The sequence below is a fragment of the Strongyloides ratti genome (genome assembly GCF_001040885.1).
Source record: "Strongyloides ratti genome assembly S_ratti_ED321, chromosome : 1".
NCBI lineage: Eukaryota > Metazoa > Nematoda > Chromadorea > Rhabditida > Strongyloididae > Strongyloides > Strongyloides ratti.
In genome coordinates, this window is record NC_037307.1 from 4,720,692 (window position 1) to 4,744,516 (window position 23,825).

At 22.1% G+C, this 23,825-nt stretch overlaps 9 protein-coding genes across 9 annotated transcripts; 5 read left to right on the forward strand and 4 right to left on the reverse strand.

Annotated features, from left to right (window-relative positions):
* Window positions 1-1,744: 1,744 nt before the first annotated feature.
* Window positions 1,745-3,013, forward strand: SRAE_1000152700 (Ubiquitin carboxyl-terminal hydrolase; the record flags this gene model as incomplete). The annotated part of the gene is made up of 3 exons (XM_024648494.1): window positions 1,745-1,810; window positions 1,853-2,342; window positions 2,871-3,013. 3 exons carry the CDS (start codon window positions 1,745-1,747, stop codon window positions 3,011-3,013), a joined length of 699 nt encoding a protein of 232 aa, XP_024502466.1.
* Window positions 3,014-3,603: 590 nt separating this feature from the next.
* SRAE_1000152800 (Diacylglycerol kinase, catalytic domain and ATP-NAD kinase-like domain-containing protein) lies at window positions 3,604-5,356 on the forward strand (the record flags this gene model as incomplete). The annotated part of the gene is made up of 5 exons (XM_024648495.1): window positions 3,604-3,766; window positions 3,823-4,354; window positions 4,406-4,569; window positions 4,659-4,779; window positions 4,819-5,356. The coding sequence occupies 5 exons, from the start codon at window positions 3,604-3,606 to the stop codon at window positions 5,354-5,356; spliced, it is 1,518 nt and encodes a 505-aa protein (XP_024502467.1).
* Window positions 5,357-5,400: 44 nt separating this feature from the next.
* On the reverse strand, window positions 5,401-6,482 carry SRAE_1000152900 (Glycoprotein-N-acetylgalactosamine 3-beta-galactosyltransferase 1; the record flags this gene model as incomplete). Its single annotated transcript, XM_024648496.1, has 2 exons — window positions 5,401-6,305; window positions 6,347-6,482. 2 exons carry the CDS (start codon window positions 6,480-6,482, stop codon window positions 5,401-5,403), a joined length of 1,041 nt encoding a protein of 346 aa, XP_024502468.1.
* Window positions 6,483-10,131: 3,649 nt separating this feature from the next.
* SRAE_1000153000 (TPM domain-containing protein) lies at window positions 10,132-11,055 on the reverse strand (the record flags this gene model as incomplete). The annotated part of the gene is made up of 2 exons (XM_024648498.1): window positions 10,132-10,811; window positions 10,863-11,055. 2 exons carry the CDS (start codon window positions 11,053-11,055, stop codon window positions 10,132-10,134), a joined length of 873 nt encoding a protein of 290 aa, XP_024502469.1.
* A 1,737-nt stretch (window positions 11,056-12,792) lies between these two features.
* SRAE_1000153100 (Phospholipase A2 domain-containing protein) lies at window positions 12,793-13,899 on the reverse strand (the record flags this gene model as incomplete). Its single annotated transcript, XM_024648499.1, has 4 exons — window positions 12,793-12,879; window positions 12,929-13,578; window positions 13,638-13,851; window positions 13,897-13,899. The coding sequence occupies 4 exons, from the start codon at window positions 13,897-13,899 to the stop codon at window positions 12,793-12,795; spliced, it is 954 nt and encodes a 317-aa protein (XP_024502470.1).
* A 2,434-nt stretch (window positions 13,900-16,333) lies between these two features.
* Window positions 16,334-16,888, forward strand: SRAE_1000153200 (Dual specificity phosphatase, catalytic domain and Protein-tyrosine/Dual specificity phosphatase domain and Atypical dual specificity phosphatase family and Dual specificity phosphatase, subgroup, catalytic domain-containing protein; the record flags this gene model as incomplete). Its single annotated transcript, XM_024648500.1, has 2 exons — window positions 16,334-16,576; window positions 16,616-16,888. The coding sequence occupies 2 exons, from the start codon at window positions 16,334-16,336 to the stop codon at window positions 16,886-16,888; spliced, it is 516 nt and encodes a 171-aa protein (XP_024502471.1).
* A 157-nt stretch (window positions 16,889-17,045) lies between these two features.
* On the forward strand, window positions 17,046-21,272 carry SRAE_1000153300 (P-loop containing nucleoside triphosphate hydrolase domain-containing protein; the record flags this gene model as incomplete). Its single annotated transcript, XM_024648501.1, has 3 exons — window positions 17,046-17,093; window positions 17,140-17,394; window positions 17,436-21,272. 3 exons carry the CDS (start codon window positions 17,046-17,048, stop codon window positions 21,270-21,272), a joined length of 4,140 nt encoding a protein of 1,379 aa, XP_024502472.1.
* A 254-nt stretch (window positions 21,273-21,526) lies between these two features.
* SRAE_1000153400 (Protein MEMO1) lies at window positions 21,527-22,476 on the reverse strand (the record flags this gene model as incomplete). The annotated part of the gene is made up of 2 exons (XM_024648502.1): window positions 21,527-22,295; window positions 22,340-22,476. The coding sequence occupies 2 exons, from the start codon at window positions 22,474-22,476 to the stop codon at window positions 21,527-21,529; spliced, it is 906 nt and encodes a 301-aa protein (XP_024502473.1).
* A 488-nt stretch (window positions 22,477-22,964) lies between these two features.
* On the forward strand, window positions 22,965-23,714 carry SRAE_1000153500 (Hypothetical protein; the record flags this gene model as incomplete). Its single annotated transcript, XM_024648503.1, has 1 exon — window positions 22,965-23,714. One exon carries the CDS (start codon window positions 22,965-22,967, stop codon window positions 23,712-23,714), a length of 750 nt encoding a protein of 249 aa, XP_024502474.1.
* Window positions 23,715-23,825: the final 111 nt, after the last annotated feature.

Consider the following 23,825-nt stretch of genomic DNA (forward strand, 5'->3'; position numbering starts at 1 on the left):
TTAAAAGGTTATTTTATGTTGTCATTTAAAAAAAAGATATGCTTTTTTCTTTAAATTTGTTTATGATATATAATCAGAAGCATTTCTGGTTAGGCTAAATGACTCACATTTCTCAACATATTCTGAATTTATTCGAAGCCCATTATAATTATAATTTTTTTACTACATAAAAAGACGTGAATTGCGTTTAATAAGGTTACATTTTTTAATTGGTTAATTACAAGCAAAAAAATATTTATGAAAACTGAATAGAAAACAAAAATTTTGCCTTTTTATTTAATCTATTAACCAGTCAATCTAAGTTTATATTTAAAACAATTAACAATATTTTTTTTATAATAATAATATATAGAAATAGTTTAGAAGAATATTTTTAAATTTTTATTGAGTTTATGGCTTACAAAATTGTCTTAAAAAATCGGTATACTTAGAGGATAAACAAAAATATGGGGTAAATAAAATTGTGGTAAATAAAGAAAAATTAATAGGGTAGAATTTTTATTATTAATTATATTGAAATATACAACATGTTTAGTAATACTTTTACAGACTAATGATTACTAAACACTTGGAGATATCCTAAAATAATAATATTTTTTAAAATAAAATTATAGCCAGAAGTGCCTTAATAGAATTTTGAATGAAATCATAGAAAAAAATTTTTATTATCAATCATTAAAAATCTTAGATCAAAAACATCTTAGAAACAATATGTTATTATAATGATAACAATATGAGTGTAATAACGTAAAATTTTAATGACTTATGAATTTTTTTATTAATTAATTAACAATGCATTAATATTTTAAAAATGATATAAAACAATATTATTATGAAGTTATAAATTTTCATAGTGGATAATATTTTTGAAAAAGAATAAATGGGATTAGAAAGTTTATCAAAATATAAATTTTGTCTTTTTAAAAGATATTAACTATACTCTTAATTAATATTTATAATAATCAGTTGAATAATAAATTAAAAAAATTTCTTTTACAAATAAATTATAATTCTTACCAACAAAAAATTAACCAACATCTAGGATAAAATTATGTCTTTTATAAATTATACTTATAAAAATGCCATATGAAACACTTATATTTTTTTGCATCATCAAAATATAAATTATTATTGTCACAAAATATAATTTATATTAAAAATTCTTAATTATGTATGCAATATTTTCAAATTAAATGCTAAGAAAAAAAAAAATTAAAAGTATAGAATTTTTGTTTTAGATATTCGGAAATTTTTATCCTCCATAAAAATGAATAAAAAAGAATAAATATATTTTCATAATGATAAATTACAAATTTAGAATTAGGTAAATAGTGTAATTATAAAATTTTTCATTTATATACATGGCAAACCATAATTTGACTTGAAAACCAAAGCTTTCAGTGATATAATCTATTCAAATTTGTATAAAATTAAATTCAAATGGCTGTTTTTTTAAAATAATACAATTTTTTTTTTCTGATTTAAGTTTCATTTTCTAATGCATTTTTATTATTTCACATACTGAAATTTTGCACTTTTTATAATTGGGTACACTACTTTTGTTATGTAATTTAAAAATAAAAGAAAAAAAAATTCTGAAGTAATTTTTTTTTGTTTTTATATAAATTTAAATATTCTTATAAAGAAAACTATTGGGAATATATACTATTATGTAATATTTTCATACTTTTTTTTTACAATATTTTGTTATAAAAGAAAAAAGTAAGTATATATTTTTAATATAATGGCAAATACTGAAAAAGTTGGAACATGGCTTGCATTGGAATCTAACCCGGAAACGTTATCATCAGTAAGTTATCTATAAAAATTTTCCAATATAAAAATTTTTTAGTTTATAATGCGACTTGGTATCAAAAATGCAGCTGTAACAGATGTTTATGGTTTTGATGAAAGTCTTATTGAATTTATACCAAGACCTCATCATGCTTTAATAGTTTGCTTACCAGACTACGATTTATGTAATAAAATTTTATCTGAAAAATATAATAAATTGATTGAGGAAGGTAAAAATGTATATCCTGAAGATCAAGTATTTTTTATGCAACAAAAAATTTCAAATGCTTGTGGAACATTTGCTCTTTTTCATGCTTTAGCAAACTCTCCATTAATTGACAAAGGAACAGGTTCTTTTGCACAATGGTTGGAGAAGGCAAAACAATTACCAATGGATGAGAGATCAAAAAGTTTATTTAATGATCCAGCTATTTCAGAAGCACATGAAGAATGTGCTAAAGAAGGTGAGACTGATGTTCCTGAGGAGAATAAGGTAGAACATCATTTCATGTCTTATGTTAATGTTGATGGTATTTTATATGAATTTGGTAAGTAATATTTTTTAAAACTTTTAAAAAAAAAATTGTTAAAAAGAAAGAGTGGTCGACAGAGTGAGCCCTATGCTGTTAGATTTGTACGTCACTTTGCTTTCGGTGACAACGGCGCCAGACATGAATGCTCCACACGGATGTGCTTCATGACACAACACATCTGTGAAATGAATTCTAAAGCCGCGTATCAACACTTACGTTGCAACTCTTTCAGTTCAATGACCCAGGGACTTTCGCTCAGAATAAATTCAGTCATTGTAGACTGGCATGTAATTCCGAATGTACTTCTTGTCACCACTGATTTGCCCGTCTCTACTTTTATTCCCTACCTTGTTGTAGTGTTATATTCCACTATACCAACCGGGTTACACATATTAATATACAAACGAGATTATTTCTATGGTCGATGAAATAAAAATATATTTTTATGTTAATATATGAAATATCTGTGCATGTTTTAAATATAAATATTAAAATATAACAATTACTGTCTCTCTATAGTTTGTTAATATAAAAATATTTTAGATTCTACCCAACGTTTTCCACGAAATTGTGGTGAAACAAGTGAAGCAACATTTATAATGGATACTGGAAAAGAGCTAAAACCACTATTAGACAAACTTAATAATATTTCTTTTAGTGCTATGGCTTTAATAAGCGAATATTAACATTATTCATTATATACACACTACAATTATATTTCTTTGTTGACAATAAGTCATCATTAACAAGATGAATTATTTTCATTTTTTTGTAGAATTATAATTTGTTTTATTTTATGTTATTTTAAATATAGTATATAAAATACTTTATCATTAATAATTTTTGGAAAAAAAAACAACTTTTTTTTATGTTAAATTTAATTGTTTGTAGAAAATGTAATTTTTAGTAAACTTTAACCAAAAATATACATTAATTTATTTATTTCTAGGTTACATTATTAAAGTAACTTATAAATGTTGATGTCTTATCTATATTCATTAATCTTTTGATGAATTGTTTTTCATGTTGATATAGTTTGTACCTTGATAAAGAAATTACTTTTTAATCTAATAGTTAAATAAATTAATTTATTGAGTTGTTCTATTGATATTTAAAATTATATTAATTAATTTATATTGAATATTAAAAATATACATTATTTTTATAATGTTCTAATTTTTTTTTTCAAATATTTAATAATATTGCGAGTAAAAAAATTACTATATAATTTTTTCTTTTTATAATTTTTTTTCTCTATTTTTTTTTAGTATAATTAATGACGTTTACTTTCCGATTAAAAAGTATTTTAAGAAATGATGTATTTTCTAAAAATATTAAGGGAGAAATTAATGATGGTAAAATTATCTTTACCTGGTTAGATAATAATAAAAAAATGAATGAAAGTTATAATATTAGAGATTTTATTGGAATAAAAGAAGGTAAGTAAATTATAATAAAAATATTTTTCTACATATATATAAATGTATATTTTTAGATACAAAAAATAATGATGTACTTGATACTTATTTTTATTTGATTAATGAAAAAGCATTATATCGTGAAAGAGTTTTTTTAAAAATGCAAGTTGAATCATTAGATCAAAAGATTGAATTATTAAATATATTTAAAAATTTTATTAAACTTAAACAATCTCCTCATATGCCAAGAAATACTTTGGTTGTATCTGAAAATAAATATTCAGTTTATGTTATAATAAATCCATTTGGTGGAACACAATTAGCAAGACAACAATGGGAAACAGAAGTTAAAACAATATTTGATGAAGCAGGTATTATTTATACAGTATATGAAACAAAATGCAAACTTGATGCTACGAGAATTGTAAATAAATTGAAAATTGATAAATTTGACTGTATTGTTGTTATGGGAGGTGATGGTATGTTAAGTGAAGTTTTCAATGGTATATTAACACGACCAGATAGAGAAAGGGCATTAAAAATTCCGATATGTCATATACCATCAGGTACATGTAATGCTGTTGCAGCAAGTATATGTTTTCAGGCAAAGTAAGTATAAAATTATCAATAAATTATTTATTAATAATTTAATTATTATAGTGAACCTTTTCCGCCAAGAGATAATTTTGTTAAACAAACTGCATTAATGTGTGTAAATCCTAGTTATATACCATTAAGATTGAGTGTTGTTGAAACCAAAGAAAATGGTAATATACCGATGTTTTTAAGTGCCACTTGGGGAATTATTGCCGATATTGATATAGGTAATAAAAAAATTAATAGTAAAATACTTTTTAAAATTTACAAGGAAGTAATTTATTATTTAGTTAACAATTAATGTAAATATTTTTAGGTAGTGAAAGATTTCGTTGGGCGGGTATGTTAAGATTACACATTGAATCATATTTACGAATATTTCAATTACCAAGTGTTGCTAGTTATGAAGCAATTATAAGTTACATTCCAGTTGAGGGGTATGATAGAAAAAAATTAAAATTACGCCACATTCCTAGTGAAAGGCATCTATTTGGAGATATCCATTTTGACTATGATGAAATAGAAGAATGGAAGTTTGCTGAAAATGGTAATGACGAAAAAAATAAATTAAGTTTAGATAATTTCTTTAAAAATGACAATAAATTAAATGTACCTTCAATTAATGAAGTAATTCCAATTGACAATAAATGGGTAACTTATTCAGAAAAAGTTACAACAGTATCAATAGTTAAATTAAGTCATCTTGGAAGTGATATTCCATTTTTACCATGTGCTAAAATAGATGAAGATGTACTTTATCTTTGTATATGTAAATGGGAAGGTATGAAAAACCGTTTTGAAATGGGATTTTTCTTAGATGATATCTGTCGAAGTGATCATTTAAAATATCCATTTTTTGATATAATTCCAGTAAAAGCAGTTAGAGTTGAACCTATTTTTAGGGGAAATTTGGGACATTTTGCTGTTGATGGTGAACCACTTAATCCAGGCCAAACATTTCAGGTGAGAACCTTATCAAAAACAGCTACTTTAGTAACAAAAAAAAATTTATAATATGTTTTTATTAACATTAAATTACTTACTACTTACAATAAATTTTATATATATAAATTATTATCTAAAATATTTGCATCAAATTTATAAAACTTTTTAATGAATTCTTTTAATCTTAAAAAAGATATACTGAAATCATTTTTGTATGAATATTTATCATATTTGTAAACTTCTGATTCTTTACCAATTACACTAGCATGATAGAATAAATACTCAAGACCATAAAACATATCACCAGTAACATAATGGAATGATATTGGATATTTTGATAATGAAGTATATCCTTTTTTTATTTCATAAGGACTCATTTTTACAAATCCATCAAAATGAGAATTTTTTATCATTGATGAAAATTCATCAAATGATGAAGGAACAAACATATGTTTATTATCTGAATCTCTTGAATCCATTGGTAGAATATTAATATTTTTAAGACAATTTCCAAATTCAACATCTTCAGGAATATTTGGTTTATCACTACATATTGTATTATTTTTAAAAGCAATTGTAACCATTTTTTCAAGAGCTGATTTACTTAATATAAATCCAGCACCACTCATATATTCATGATTTAATTTTAATTTAAAACCATAATATTGATCAATAGATGAATCACGTAACAATAAAAATGTTCTTAAATTTTCCATAATTATATAATTATCATCATCACCCTTTAAAAACCAATCATATTTATTACCAAAATTTTCATAAACATATGTTAATCCATAACGTATACGTTCATTTGAAAATTGATAACCATCTTCTTTTCCACCTTTAATGGCAGGAAGAGATTTATCCTCATCTGAAGACACAAAAATATAATTATTACAACGTTTTAACCATGTTGCTTTTTGGTGGATTGCTCTTTTATTCTTATATTTAGGACTAGAATGAATAAGGCAAAAAATTGAAACATTTGTATATAAAAAATCACTAAGTTTCTCAAAACCTAAATAATTTAATATAAAAAATAAAATATTTTTAACTTACTTGGATTTTCAATATTACAACTACTTGGTACTAGTTGTTTAATTGAAAATGTACTTTCATTAAGGGAGATATTAAATAAAGTAAATATAATTAGAATAATGGCACAAACAACTAAAAATAATAATTTTCCACTCATAATTATTCTATATTTAGACAAACTATTAATGATAAATTACTATAATAATTTTAAAAAGTAATAGTTTGAATTAAATATTATAAAATTTATTAAATTTTGTTTATGTCAATAGAAAAATAAATAAATTGTTTAATTAAAAAAACAATATTATTTATATAATTATACAAAGAATAAAATTTAATAATTTTATATAAATGAGTTTTTTTCTTCTAAAATTCAACTGTAATTTTTTCATATTTTAGAATTTTAATATATTAAAATATCGTGTGAAATTAAAAAAAAAGTTTCGAAAAAAAGATAAAGAAACAATTCTAAATTATGATTAAGAATACAATAAAAAATGGCAATATTTTTAAGACCATATTTTTCATATATATTAAAATATTATAACATCTTTTTAAAAATAATTCCTGATTAAAACTCTTTTATATTTTTTTAAAATTCAACTGTTTAAATAAAATAAAGGTAAACGCCGATAAATGATAAATATTTAGTTTCAAAAACATTCTATTATATTATTTTATAATGATATATTATTATAATATAAAGTTAATAATTCTTTTAAATTTAAAATCAAAACTATTGTAGTATTGTAATAATAAAGTTGATATAAAATTTAGTTTCTTTACTTTGTATTGATAATATTTACAAAATTAATGATCACTTTATACAATTTGATGGTATTCTTTTTATCTATTACTATTTTTAGTTAATAAACTATTTAAATAATTTAAATAAATTTTACGATTAAAAAAATTTTTGTATTACAGAATAAAATTTTCTAAAATTAATATAAAAATATGGATGTTATAAACTTTCAAAATTTTGTTTTATCATTTCAATGAAAAAAAGAAAAAAAAATTTTATTAATTTAATATTTTCTATTTATAAATATAATTACTATAAATTTAATTGATATTTTTATACAATACTGTTAGAAAATTAAAATTAATATTAGGAAAAAAATGATATCAATAAAAATTATTTTTAAATAATCATGACAAAAATGTTGTAATGTTTTAATTATGATAAAATAATATGTTATAAGCTACTTTTAAAAAATATTTCAATATTTAACATTATATTTTCTTATGAAAAATAAAGTTTTTAACTAAATATGTTGTTTGATCATCAAGTTTATAAAACATAAGTTAGTAAAAATTCCTTTAGCAATAAAATTGTATACAAAAAGTTTAATTTTTTGAATTTAAATATGTAAAAGGTTTTAAAAGTAAATCAAAAATAGTAATTTATATAAGATTTATTTATAATAAAAAAAATAAAATTTAATAAAAATAAAAAATTATTGAATTTAGTTTAGTTTTCTATATTATAAATAAAATAATAATAAAAAGTCAATTATTTTTAAAAAGAATACTATTCAATAAATATCTTTACAGATAAAATAGTTTAAGACAAAAAAAATGATTAAAAAATTATTTGTTCATATGAAATATTAGTACTTAACAATATACTTAATTTAACATGTACTTTAAAAATTTTGTTTATCAAAATTTTTCTTACAAAAAAAGTAAATTTAAGAAAAGATGAATAATTCTGTTATCAAGTTAATTGTCTTTAAAAAATATAATTTTTAAAAACTAAATTACTCAATTATTTAAATTTCTACCAATATATATACTTTTATCTAAACAAGTAATTACAAATTTGTTAAATTCATAAGATAGTTATATTGAATATTTTCAAATTTATCTATTATTGAAGAGATTAAGAGAAGAAAAATTTAATAAAACAAAAAAATAGATGGAAATAAGAAAAGGATAAAAAAATATATAGAAAAAAAGAAGTATAAAAAGGATAAAATGATAAAAATTTATTTAACCTATAAAAATCTCTTACTATTCATTAGGTATCTCCTTATCATTCCTATTTTTTTTTGTTGTTATCTTTATTTACAAAATAATTTATTTTGAATGGAGAAATTTCACTTTAATAATAAAAGGTATTTAAAACAACTGGCATTTTTTTATTATAAAAAAAAAAGTTTTGCAAGAATGCCAATTTTAACAACATCAAACAAAATTATTTATTTTAATTTTAAAATTTATAATTCCTATACATATTTACTAATAAAATATACTACAATTGAATGTTAAAATAAATTAAATATTATTCAAAAATTTATGTTTAATAATCTCAAACTAATAAATAGCATTAACTTTATAAATATTAAAAAATTTTTATTTGCACAAATAATTAACAGTTTTTTTTATACACATTTTTATTTTTAAATTCTGATATTTTATAAATATTTCCATAATTCAATTTATTAATATCAATTTTTTTTATAAAAATATTTTGCATTAAAAATTTTTTTTTGTTCATGTGTATAAATGAATCAAATAATGAGTGGAAATAAATTTTTTTACATTATTTATATCAGCATAGCTTTATTTGAAAAAAAACAATTTAAACTATATGATATGATAACAATAATTTTATAAAAAAAAATACGCTAATAAAGTACGGTAATAATTTCAAATACTAGTTTAAATATTATATATAAAATTTATATTAACACTTGTTTTTATATTTAATTAAAGTTTTTTTTTATAACAAGTTAAAAATTATATATTATTATAGAATATATTTAAAGTAAAAAAATAAATTAATTTTTAATAAATTATGAGAAAAAAATAATAATTTTTGTCTTTTTAAGGAAAATATTACATCAAGAATGGCTTGTAAAAGCTTATTATATGTGTCATTTATAATTATAAAGTTAGTAATTATTAATATTTAATAATTTTAATACATCTTATAAAATGCTAGTAATGACGAGAAGAAGTATATAAATGTTATGTAATACATATTTAACACATAATTCATATTAATTTGGATAAATTTTTAATACACAAATATATATCTATATTATTATATTTAAAATAAAAATTACAAATAAAACATTTAGAAATTTATAAAAGAAGAAATTTCACTAAATACAAGAATCTACAAAGCTATATGGTTAAATGTTTTATTTAAAAAATTACATTTTTTTAATTTTTAATATCTTATATATAAACAATATTACTTTACCATATTTTTATAATTAAAAGGATATATATTTATAAAAGCATTATATGTATTAAATAAAAATATATGTAAAGTTACAAAAAGTATCATTTAATACTTATAAAAAAAGGATTAATAAAAATAAATAAATATTTTTAGAAAACGATTATATTACTAGAAAAAAAAAATTAATATTATATGATTATTTTTGTATAAAAATTTGATTGACTAATACTATAAAATGAATTGTATTATTTTTTATATAAAAAGATTATCTTATAAACTTTTTAATCACAATAAAATTAATTAAAAATAAAATAAATTTATTTGTTATATTATTATATTAAATACTATTAAAATATTACAAAAATTTATTAATGTTTTATAAATGTTAAAAACATATAAATATTTACATAAATCATATTTTTCTATCATTAACATAATATGATAATATCATAGTAAATTTTATTACATATAATTATATTTAAAAAGAATCAATTTATTATAGATATACAAAAATGAATAAAACTTTATTATTATGAAAATTAATAACATTTTTAAAAAATACAAATAAAAAGATGTTTTAAATTATTTAAAAAAAATGATTTAAATGAAATTAAATTTTTCTTTCATCTCTTTGAGTTTCCCTTCGAAAAATATGTCTTGTTTTAATTTTATCATTTCCTGTTTTTATACCTAATGTATAACTATCACGCTTATTAGCTGATCTTTTTTTACAAATTATTACTATGATAATAATTACTATAATAATAGTAATAATAATTACAATAACTGCAATAATTATTGAATATAATGGAAAAATTCCAAATATACAATCATCACATTTCTCTATATAAATTTCTTCATTTCTTAATAATTTTCCATAAGTATCTATCATAAAAGCCAATCCCTCTGTATATTTTGATTTTTTAAAATAACTATCAGCAATATCTGATATATCATTAATTAATTCTGTTGATATGATGTTATGTGCAACACTACCCAATGATGTCCATACAATTCCATCATCAACAGCAAGTGTAATTAATATATCCTCATTACATTCACCTCTTTTTTGTCGTTGTCTTAATGTTTCCGTAAAAAGACTCATAGAATATTTCTTATCTGTATCACTATTAAAATCTGTGTGACGATATAATTTTGAAAATACAGCAATAGATATTGTAAAACCTAAAGATGTATGACCACAACCTCTGACTCCATTTTCAAAATGATTACAGGGACAATGTGTTGATCTTCTAATTTTTTCTACCATTGCCTGTAAATATTCAGCACCTAAAAAAAAATTTACCATTAAATGATATAACAAAATAATACAATACAAACCTTTTTGATTTTCATAATCATTTAACAAATTATTTGCATCACAAACAAATGAAGGTACCCTAATATGACATGAGGAAAGGTTAATTCTACTATCTGGATATGTTTCTGGTGTCCAACTTGTAAAACTATTATCTAAATTATCAAATTTTCCAAAAAATGGAAAAATAATAAGTAATATAAAATATAACAGCATTATAAATATATATATATATATATATATATATAGTAATATTTAAAAAAATAATATTTCCTAGTTCTTTTGAAATAAGATTACACTTTGTATGACAAACTATTATGTAATGTCTTTCTAATTTTGTTTATAAATGTATTTTATACTCCTTATAATTTGTCCCACACACTTTATGATTCATACCAAAAATGATAAGATGACGTCTTTAAAAAGAATTGACATTACATTTAAAAGATATACTTTTATGCTTAATATTATATATTTGTACCTTTTTAAAACTTTAAGTAAACATTTAAAATACTATATTAATAATATTTACAATAAAGGTTAATCTCAATAAAAAGTATTATTAATATTTTCATATGCAGATATTTTTTCTTAGATACTTTTTCACTTATGGTAAGGTCATTTTTTTTTTTGTTGAATTTATCTTTTTTTAATTTGATTCCCAGGAAACTTTAAAAAATTGTCACATGTTATAGTATTTGTAAAAAAAAATTTTCCAACTTTATTTTTCCATCTGATTTCAACAAGGTTGTTGTCAAGAATTTTTTATTTTACCTCATTCTGTTTTTTATTCCTCCATCAACAGTCTTTGTACATTTTCTTTTACAAATAAATGTCATTTCTTAACAATACATTAACGATTTTTTCTAATGTTTGTAAAATATAACTAAAATAAATAAAAAAACTTATTTTTTTTTTGTAAACTTAAAATTTCTAAAACTATTAGTTTTTAAATTTATTTATAAATTATATTTAACTATAAATTATTAATCAGATTCCTAATATTGTTATTTCAAAGAAATTTATCAAAACTTTTTAATATAAAATTCTATCATTTATTATTAATGTACGAAACATTTTTTGAATTTTTAACATTATCTACTCACTATTCTTTTGTATCATCTTGTAAAATCAGATTGTTTTAATCTCCATATTAAAAAAAGTTCTTAATTTTTTTCTTAAAAATTACATTTTACAGTTTTTTTTCCTAATCTTTTTATTTCATAGTTTCAAATAAAATTTTTTTAATTTAGTTGTTTATATCACTCTTCATTGTAAAATGTTGTAGTTAATAACTATCTTTGTCTTTATTATGGTTTTTTTAATCAGTTTATATATTTTTCAAGTTTTGTTTGTATGTTATTATGGAAGAATTTACTACAGTTCAAAAGTACTTGATTTCAATTGCCAACTTTTTCTTCAACACATATTTTATCTCTGTGATCTCTTCTTGCTTCATTAATATTATAAAAAACTAATTTTCTTTAAATATTATAAAAAAACTACAATTAACACAAAAAAAAAATAAAAAAATATTTATTCACTTATTTTTTTTTAAAAAAGGTCCTACCAAAACTAAATAGTACCATTTTTAATAGTATATAAGATATTAAAAAATAAAAATTTTATATAAAAAATCTTACATAGCATATAATAATTAATAAATATAGAATAACATAAAATACCATTATCCACAGTTATATTTATATTATATACTATCTCTTTAACTTAAAACTCTATTTAATTTGTCCTAAGTTTTTTTTTTTCAAATAATAATCAAAACATTTTAAAACAAATTAAATATAACATAATATATACCAATTGAATAAATGATTCAATTTATCGAAACTTTTTTTGAAAATTCCGATTTGACATCTGATGATGGTTTTAATTTGGTGGTGTTAAAAGTGTGACATCAGTCATGTTCATTGTCAGATCGGATAAGATGCCAACTTAAAACATTCTACTTGGAGCCTGTTTATTTTTTAATGGATACGAGTGAAGGTTTCCTTTCACATAAATATAAATGAATATAATCATCTATAATATATTTTTAGCGTTAAACTTTTAAAATAATATTAAAACTTACAAATAATAGACCCAAGTAAACAAAACTAGAATAAGTCGAGAACAAATTCCATATAGTATCTTTAAATTTAAATGAATTTGAATCCAAGTCAAATGATAAAAGAACAGAAGTATCGGGGCAAAAATCAACTAGCCTGTTTTTACATGCTGGATTAACATTTTCCAATTCATCTTTTGTAACATGATTTGAAAGGCAGTCACAGAAGTTTACATTACATAAATTTATATCATTTATATCACCTAGCTGACATTCATCAAATTTGATTGTACAATACTCCAATGTAATCCCATTCCAATCTCTACACTCATTAAAGTGAAGTAAAAATTTAGATATGACGGTTGGTATAGTAGATGTTACCAATTCACTATTTGATGAGATATCTTTGTACCCACTTGTATGACTCTCAATACTGCTTTTTACATTGTCATCTATTTTAGGTGGAACTACTGTTGCAGAAGCAAGATATGCATCAGATCCAAAATCTTTAACTGTTTCACAAAAATAATTTGATGTTCCAACACAACCTTTATCAGTTCCATTACCAGCTACATTTTGAACTAAACAATCACAAAATATTTCATCACATATTTCTTGGCCCTTTTGTTGAGAATAACAATAATCATGTTCATAACAACACATATTTGCCTCATCTACAAAATTTATTAAATATTATTTACTAATAATCTTTTTTTTTTATCTAATAACATACCATATTTTGAGGGACAAGAATATTTAACTTTACTTTCAGCAAGATAAGAAACCAATCCATCAGTCCCACAATAAAACTTATCCAATTTATAAACAGTAGGTAAACTACTCAGAGACCGTTTTATCAGTTTTTTCTTATCATAAGTCAAAGATTTTCCAAAAACAATACTACTAGAGTATAAAATTAATGCTGAGAAAAGCAAAAATTTGGGAAACTAAAAAAAAGTAATATTATAAAGAATTTTTAAATTAATTCTTACCATTTTTAATAGAATTTTTTTGAGTGATTCAGATGAAATTAGTGATTATGTTATCAAAACAAGTGAATACACCTCTTCGAAGTGAATAAACCGAAAACAATGACAAAAGAAGTTAAAAAAAAAGTTTTAAATATAAGTAGAAAATATCTCTAAGCAATATATGAAAGTATTAAAAGTTTTTTCTTCTTGATAAAGGATTGACTATTAGCAGTTAATATGACTGAACGGCTTCAAATTTTAATCCAACTTTAATGGGTAAATGATGAATTTTGTAAGAAGAAAAAAATGGTATAATGTAATAGAGATATATCAGTTTTATATTAATATAATAGCAGGTAAACCTAGTTTGAAATGTTAATCTTAATATTTATAGTTATAATATGTAAACATGCAATGGAATGTATGTAGTTAATGTTGTGAGAAAATAAAAATGTTTTAGATGCAAATCTAAAACATAATATCACTATAAATATGAGAAATATTTTAAATAGATTATTAGAGTGATTCAGAGAGGATCACAGGTTTTCAAATAAAATTTTAATCCCTAAAATTGTGTGCATTCATTTATAAATATAACCTCTGAAAATAGATTTATAATTATTAGAATATTATTATTTTAAAATTACAGTATTTATTTTTGTTAGAAATTTTATCATTCCAAATTATAAATGTTAAAACGAAATCAATTTAGCTTTTTATATAAGACTTTATTTCAAAGCTCGTGATTCAAACAGGAATCACGCTAATATATATTTTTATCTTAAATTTATTTTATTTTATATGAAAGATATGTTTTAGATTAAACTAAAACATATCTTTCTTTTCAAAATATTCATTGAATGCATTCCATTGCATCTTTACAAAATCATATATTTATATTTTGAAAGAATTATTTTATAATTGGAAATTTCTAATATTATTATTTATTAAGCAATAACAGTAAAAATACAATTTAATTTTATACTAAATCAAAATTGAATATGCAAGAAGTATTAAAGAAATGGTTAATAATTTCATTGTTTGGAAATAGATGGTAGCTTAAATGACACCCATACAAAAAACTAATATATTTAATTAAAATTTTTTAAGTGTTAGACCACTTAGTATTATTTAACATTTTGTTAAGATAATTATTTTCATATACAATATAAATGTATATCTTTCACTACAGTAAATGGAAAGATGATTCATAAAAGAAATTTAGTTTTTTTTTTTGAATATAAAATAATGTACTTTTGATTTAATTTATTTAATTAGAAAATAAGAACAAATATTATGTTCTGAAAAATATATCTAATAAAGACAAAGGTAAATAGGATTTAAGCTAAAGAAAATCAGAAAACTGTACATTTGTTATATTGTAAAAATAAATCCAAAAATATTAAAATTTGAATATTATTTGTTTAATTTAAATATGATATTTTTTAAATAAATGGAGAATAATGTAAAATTTTAATTAAATTGAGGCTTGTAAATTATGTTAAAAAAAATATTAAAAAATGAATTGATCGGAAAAAAAAAATTTATGATGTGTAACGGCCAGATTTTAATAAATCAAAAAAAGATCGTTTTTTTGTTGATAGTATTAATACATTCTTTGCATAAAATATTAAGGAACTACATTTGATACTTAAATTTTTTTAATTTGAATTTAAAATTTTTCAAATATAAAAAAGTTTAATTTCTAACCAATTAACAAATATCAAAAAGTTTGAATATGATTCATATATGTAAGAAAAAATTAATTTACCCTCCTTTAAATATTTGGTTGATCAACAATTATTATATATGATATTCTTTTTTGCAAATTTAAACTCTTGAATATACCTAGTTACTTTGAAGGGTAATTTTTTTAAGTTTTAATAAATTATACTCCTTTGTATTTAATCATAACTACTTGAAAAAAGAAAGACTACAATTACATACCAACTTCATATAGTATTCTTATATAAAAGGGCATACTTAGTATTTAAAAAAAAAAAAAAAATTTGCGCACACTCATAAAAGCAGATTATTAAATTTATTCCAATTATTTTGTGTGGCGTGATTTTTTATGACATTTCAAATTTCAAGGCTTATGTATTGTTTGTGGACAATTAAAAGGACATTTTACTGAATTTATTCCAACAAATTTAAATGAGATATGTTTTAAAAGTTAATAAACATTGGCAAATATTATTTATACTATCATAAAGATCAAATGCAATTGATATATCTTTTAATATTTTGTCTTTTATCAATACATTAAAACATATTGAGTTAAAATTTCAAGACAAATAACATTTTCTGGTATTATAAGATTTGAGGATGCGACTTGACTAAAGCAAATATTTATATGTTTTATATAATAATAAATCTTTGTGATAATAAACGTTTATAAAAAAAATAATATTAATATTATTGTTTTTTTTTTTTGCAGTCTACTTATTAATTTAAAATGTCATTACTTTCTATTTCTGAAATAACACCTTACATGTATCTCTCTGGATATGGTTGTATATATGAAACAAAAATCAGAAAATTAGGTATAACTCATATTATTGATTGTACAAATATTCCAAAGCCAAAAAAATTTAACGATATAAAATATTTACAAATTCCAATAAATGATGGTGAAACAGAAAAAATTGAAGCTTATTTTGATACAGTTGTTGAATTTGTCAGAGAAGCTAAAGATTCAGTATGTTTTAATCAAGATAATTATTGACAATATTTTTAGAATGGTAAAGTTTTAATATATTGTTCTGCTGGTGTATCCAGATCTCCTACATTAGCAATTATTTCTTTAATGACATTAGAAAATGTTTCACTAAAAGAGGCTTACATTCATATTAATACCATTCGCCCAATCATATCTCCCAACATAGGCTTTTGGAGGCAAATGATAAATTATGAAATGATACTTAAAAATGGAGAATCAACTGTTTCAATGCTTAAAGGGATGAGGAAACCTGTACCTAGTGTTTATTTACAAAGGCAAAGAACACATTAAAAAATTATTATAAATTTTTTTTTAATAAAATTTTCTCTTTTTTTTGTTCACATTTTATTATATATTTGTATAAACATAATTCCAATTTGTATACTTAATTAATTTCGCCAAAAAAAACCATTTAAAAAGTATTTTTTGTTTTTTCTAACTTACTACAATGGAAAATGGTACTGAAGTCAGTAATGAAATAGATGATATTATTATTGTATGTTTTTTATTTATAATTTTTATTATAATAATTTTAATTATAGAAAGCAATTGAAATTTCTAAAAAATTTGATATTAACAATGATAAAGTAGATGGGGAATTTTTAAAGAAAGTTTATCAAACTATTTCTAAAGAAGATAGTTATAATAAAAGAAAAATTAAATACCTTGAATACCATCATTTTCTTGAAAATTATCTTTGGATGTCTTTTAATGAAAAAACATATTCTCATGAATATCTTATGCTTATTGTCATTATGTTTACAGAAAAATATAAAAGTAGATCAGATGTTTGGAAGGTATGTTATTTTTAATTAAATTTTTAATTATTTAATTTTAGTGTGTAGAAGATCATCCAGATAATTTTAGTTTCTTTTTTAAATGTATACTTAAAAGATTACTTGAACATGGTGAAACAAAAAATTTATTTAAAAAAGTTTATTTAATTGGATTACTAGATGCTTTTATGCAATCATTAGAAATTGAAATTATTAAACAAAATGTTGTCCCTGTTTGTAATATATTAATGTTGTCAAATATTAGCAAGAAACAAAGAGATGTTTACTTTGGGAATAATATGAAAATTAGAAAATTTTATAATAAAAGTGTATTTGAATTTGGTAAAAAAAGTGATGAGGAGAGAGAAGAAGCTAGATTCTTTTTTAATTTTTATTGGGAATTATTAAAACGTTTTTGTAGTATACTTAAAGATTTTGAAGAAAGTGACTATAATGAGGAGTCTATTTATCGCCTCAAGTATATGGAAAAATGTCTTGAATTTTTTATTGATATTGAATCACAATTAACAACAAGAAGATTTTTTACTTGCCTATTGAAAGCATCGCATTTAATAGCTTTTTGTCAACTTTCAGAACTTATAACAACTGATGTTGGGACAAATTTTTCTAAACTAGTGGGTAAATTAATTTATTACTCTAAATTTGAGATTGATGAAATTTATGGAAAAGCTTTAACTTCATCAGAAGTAGAAAAAGAGCATTACAAAAAAATTGGTGAATTACAAAAAGCTTGTTTAAAACTTGCCAGTGAAGAATTACATGAATTTTATTGTTTAAATGTATCTGCAATGGATAACAGAAATGTGATAAAAAAACTTGCAACACAAGTATCTCACGAAACACTAGCTAATCTTATGGAATATTTAGGATTAATTAATGAAGAGGAAGTTTCAAAACTTACATTTCCCCAGTTGGTAGAAATTTTAATTTTGCACAGTGAAAGATATGCTAATCAACGAGATCAAGTAAATGATCAACCATTATTTCCAAGTGAAGAACTTATTTGGGATGAAGAATTAATTCCATTTGATAATTATAAAGGTGATGAAATCTTACCATTAGACAAGTTAAATTTAAAATTTTTAACATTGAATGATTATTTAATAAGAAATTTTAATTTATTTAAATTGGAAAGTACTTTTGAAATTAGACAGGAAATAGAGGAGACTCTTCGAAGAATGATGCCTGTATTAGTTTATGAAAATTTAAAGTCAAAGACAGAATTTTATGGACAGTCAAATAAAGGTTTACAAATTTTATCATCTAAGATAGTACAAATAGATAAACCTAAAGTTGGTGAAAAAGTTCCTTCAGTTGTAAAAGGAGAAATTCAATATGTTTTACCTGATAGTTATTCTAACGTCAACAAGAAAAAAGAATGGGATAGTATTAGGAAACATGACATTTGTTTTTTAGTTACAGTTAAAGCAAAGTTCGATAGAGAAATTTGTCTTAGAAATGAAGTAGGTGATGCAATAAGTAATGATGAATTTAGAGAAAAATTGTTTTCATTTTTTGCAAAAACTAATGACTTTACTGATATGATGGAAGTTGTTAATGTTAGAGGATGTGAAGTGGAATGTTTTATAGACAAGTACGGTGAACCAATTGATGATTATGAATTTGAAGATAGCGCCAAGAGGTTTGATGGTTTAAAACGAATTATGAGAGTTATTTTTGATTCAAATCAATTTCAAAAAGATTATGTCAAGAGAGTCAACAATAAAGTTGATTCTGACATATATAGTTGTTTTAATGTAATTATTAAGAGAGAATCAAAATCAAATAATTTTAAAGGAGTCCTTGAAACAATAAGACAACTGCTGAATACAGAATGTGTTGTACCTACATGGTTGGAAGATCTTTTATTAGGTTATGGTGAACCATCTTCTGCTCATTACAAAGAAATTGGAACTGCTAATGCAACATTAAATTTTAATGATACATTTTTAGACAAAGATCATGTTTTAGAAAGTTTTCCAAATAACAAAATTGTATTTTCTGAAGACATTAAATTTAATGGTCCCTTTAAAGTTACTTTCAATGATTTAAAATTAAAATATGATGAAAATGCTGTGAATGATAATGATATTTTTGTTGAAAATGGACCATCAGATAAATGTGTTTTGAAAAGTGATATGATTAAAAAAAATAAGATAAGATTTACACCTTCTCAAATTGAAGCAATAAAATCAGGAATGGAACCTGGGTTAACAATGATTGTTGGTCCACCTGGTACAGGAAAGACAGATATTGCAGTTCAAATTATTTTAAACCTCTACCATAATTATCCTGATCAAAGAATACTTATAGTTACAAAATCAAATCAAGCATTAAATCAAATGTTTGAAAAACTTATTCTTCTCGATATCAATGTCAAACATTTATTACGTTTGGGTCACGGTGAAGAAGCATTACAGACAGAAGAAGATTTTACACGCTATGGTAGGGTTAACTATGCAGAAAATATGCGAAACGAATTGTTGGGAAAAGTAAAAATAATAAAAGAATCATTAAAGATTGAAGGTGATTATGAATATTCATGTGAAACAGCGGCTCAATTTTTTAAAATAATATTAACAAAAATGTGGAAAAAGTTTATTGTTGAATCTGAAAATTTTACAAATCTTTATGAAGTTTTTCCTTTTACGGAATACTTCGAAAGTATTGAAAAAGATGAAAATATTTCCCCAGATACTTTTAATTTTGACATTGCCTCAGCAGTATGGAAAAGTATATCAGATATATTTATGGAACTTTCTAAATATCGTTCATTAGAATTATTAAAAAATAAAAAAGATCAAAGTGAGTATTTATTAACGAAGGAAGCAAAAATTGTTGCCATGACATGTACTCATGCTGCATTAAAAAGAAAAGATCTCGTTGAACTTGGTTTTACTTATGACAATATTCTTATGGAAGAAAGTGCTCAAATTTTAGAAGTTGAAACATTTATTCCATTACTTCTTCAGGATCCTATTAATAATTCAAATCGATTAAAAAGATGGATAATGATTGGTGATCATAATCAACTTCCACCAATTATTCAAAACATTACTTTCCAGAAATATTCAAACATGGAACAATCATTATTCACAAGATTTGTTAGGCTTGGAGTACCTGTAATATACTTAGATAAACAAGGAAGAACAAGGGATGAAATACTTCAACTTTATTCATGGCGATATCCTAATCTTACATCATTACCACATGTACAAAATAGTGATCAATTTAAATTTAATAATCCTGGATTTGTTCATAACTTTCAGTTTGTTGATGTTCCTGATATTAATGGAAATGGTGAAATTTGCCCAAAACCATATTTTTATCAAAATATTTCTGAAGCAGAATATGCTGTCAATTTATTTAAATATATGAGAATTTTAGGATATCCTGCCGACAAAATTACTATTTTAACCACTTACAATGGACAAGCACATTTGATTCGTGAAATGTGGAGAAGAAGATGTGGTGATAATAAATTTTATGGTTCACCAAATAAAATTGCCACTGTTGATGTTTTCCAAGGCCAACAAAATGACTACATAATCTTATCATTAGTAAGAACAGAAAATGTAGGATATTTGCGTGATGTAAGAAGATTCATTGTAGCAATGTCAAGAGCTAGACTAGGATTGTATGTCTTTGGAAAATTTTCTCTTTTCGAGCAATGCATTGAGCTCAATCCAATTACAAATGTTTTTAAAACAAAACCTATGTCTCTTGAAATCTATGAAAATGAAAATTATTCTTTAAAAAGGAAAACTGAAACAAACATGACATCAAACAAAAAAACTATAAAGAATGCTGATGAATTTCGTTCATTTGTTGATAGATATTATCATGAAAAAATTACTTCAAAAACCAACTCTTGTTAATAGAAAAAATTCTTTTTTTTTTTTAATTTATTTTTATATTGGCATTATAAACAATTTTCTTTTTCAATTATGTGTATTATTTTTTTGTCATTACTTATTTTCTATGTCCTTGAAAGCAAATTTATGTGAAGGTAGAAATTTTTTTTTTTCAGAAAACATTTCTGAATCAAAAAAATTTATTAGCTTAATTCTCGCATATATAATATATGGATGATAAATTAAGATTAAATATGTTATTACAGCACATAATTTAGTTACTTATTATGGACCCACAAGACTCCTGAAGCATAACTAACAGAACTGTCATGAGGATGTGTAATTTGACTTGATTGAGAATAATTCAAAAATTCAAATTTACAATCAATATTACACTTTTCTCTAGCATTTTTAACAGCTGACAATAGAATACGAATTGGAGCACTACCACAAATGGTATTTTGAGTATTATTCATATACCCATCAAATGTATCAGGGTCTAGAGTTTCAATTGCATTCATACCATTTTTATCAAGTGTTTGAATTTGTTGCCAAATTGGCGTATTCAAATTTGGATTATGTGGATAGAAATCAAATCGTTTTCCCCAATGACAAAAATCTGAAGAAATGACAAAAAGAGTTTCAGGAGAGATAATATATTTATGGAAAATTGATCCAAATGTTTTTTGGATATTTCCTTGGACAGAACCAACAAGAACAGGTATGATTGAAAAATCATTCAAGGATTTAACAGATGTCATTATCTTAGCAATAAATGGTAATTGCATCTCGATAGAATGTTCATCTTCCTCATATTTAGTATCCATTGCAAGAAATTCACCTGTTCTTTTTAACTCATCAACAATTGGTAAATCAATTTTTAAATTTCCAAATGGTGTTTCATACTCATGACATGTTGTTAATGCACATCCCTTCAAATAAACACAATGAGAAGGCCCTAGAACAAAAATCTTTTTCACATTTATTGGATTTATTTGCTTAAATCCATAGGCAGCAGTTTTACCACAATATGTGTATCCTGCATGACTAAAAAAAATTTAATCATAAATTTTAATCTTTTTATTTCTTACGGTGAAATAATTGCCTTAGCACCAATTTCATTTTTCCTTTCAGTTGCCTTCAAAAGCCATGCGTCTAATTGTGCATTCAATTCTTTAGGTATACCATTATACCAAGACCCAGCATGTGATGCACTTCTGACAGCCATATTGAAATTCACTCTATAAAACCATTGAAATCGTTAGATGACTTTAAAACAATTAAAAGGATGTTAAATAATGTTGTAAAAATAATATTAGTTAAAAATCATTTAAAATCAATTACGCATGACCGTTGTGATGATAAATAGAATAGTAGATAAATTGTAAACAAAATATTGATAAAACTTCTTTTACCGTGTAAATCATGATTGTTTATTTGTTCTTTTTGAATAGAGTATATATATTACTTCTAATAACAGAAATTCCAAATGAGAAAATAAATTTATTATAGTTAAAAACACATATGTTTTTCAGATATTTGGTAAACTATTTATGATAATAATATTTAGGTCCTCTCTTCTTTATTAAATATAGTATCCAAATTTAAAATAAATTAATTTTTATAAAAAAAAAATAAGATAGAATTATGGAAATTACTTTTTTTTTTATAATTGTAAGAAATTAGTATAAATTAATATATTCAAAATAATTAGATATGATATATTTCTACACGTGTAATTTATTATATAATTTTTTAATAATATTTTTTACTTTTATTACATTAATTTATACATGTAGTAGTAAAGAAAAAAGTAATACAGAACGTAACAAAAAAAAAACTACTAAAAGTGAGTCAAATAAAAGGCACAATAACAGAAGTAATGTGGGAAGAAGACATCAATCAGAAATTCTTCGCCGTAAAGGATCATCACGTGTAAGAAAAACAACCACTGAAAGAAAGATTCCTGAAGCTAGGACACAAAAATCGACATCTGAGTTAAAAGAACCACTTACATCATTGATAAAAAATAGAAATACAAGTGAAGTGTTACCACTTAAAGTAACTCAAGAGATATCTTTTTATTCATTTGTAAATTCACCAACAGATGACAAAAAATTGTTTACCAATAAAATTCCTAAAATAGCAAAAAAAAATATTAGTAATTCTGAAAAAAAAATTACTACTACACCTAAACAGAATATAAATGTTTCTGATAAAGGAACAAAAATATTAGTAGAAAATAAAGAATTACAAAATAATAATATAAATAAATTTAATAATAATAATAAAAAAAAGGATTCAGATAAAAATTCTAAAAAAATTTTAAGTATTCCAACAAAAAATTCAACAGAAAGTAATGGTGCATATCCTCATAGTCATCCTTTAATTGAAACAGTAGAGGAGCTAAATAATCACTTAAAAATAATTAATGCTGAAAAAGTCAAATCTGATGGTAGTATTTAGATAAATTTATCTTTTTATTAAATGAACAAAATAATTATAATGAATATAGCAATGGTTGTAGTTGTATATCTATTTTTTAACAAATATATTTGTTTTATATTAACAAAGTAA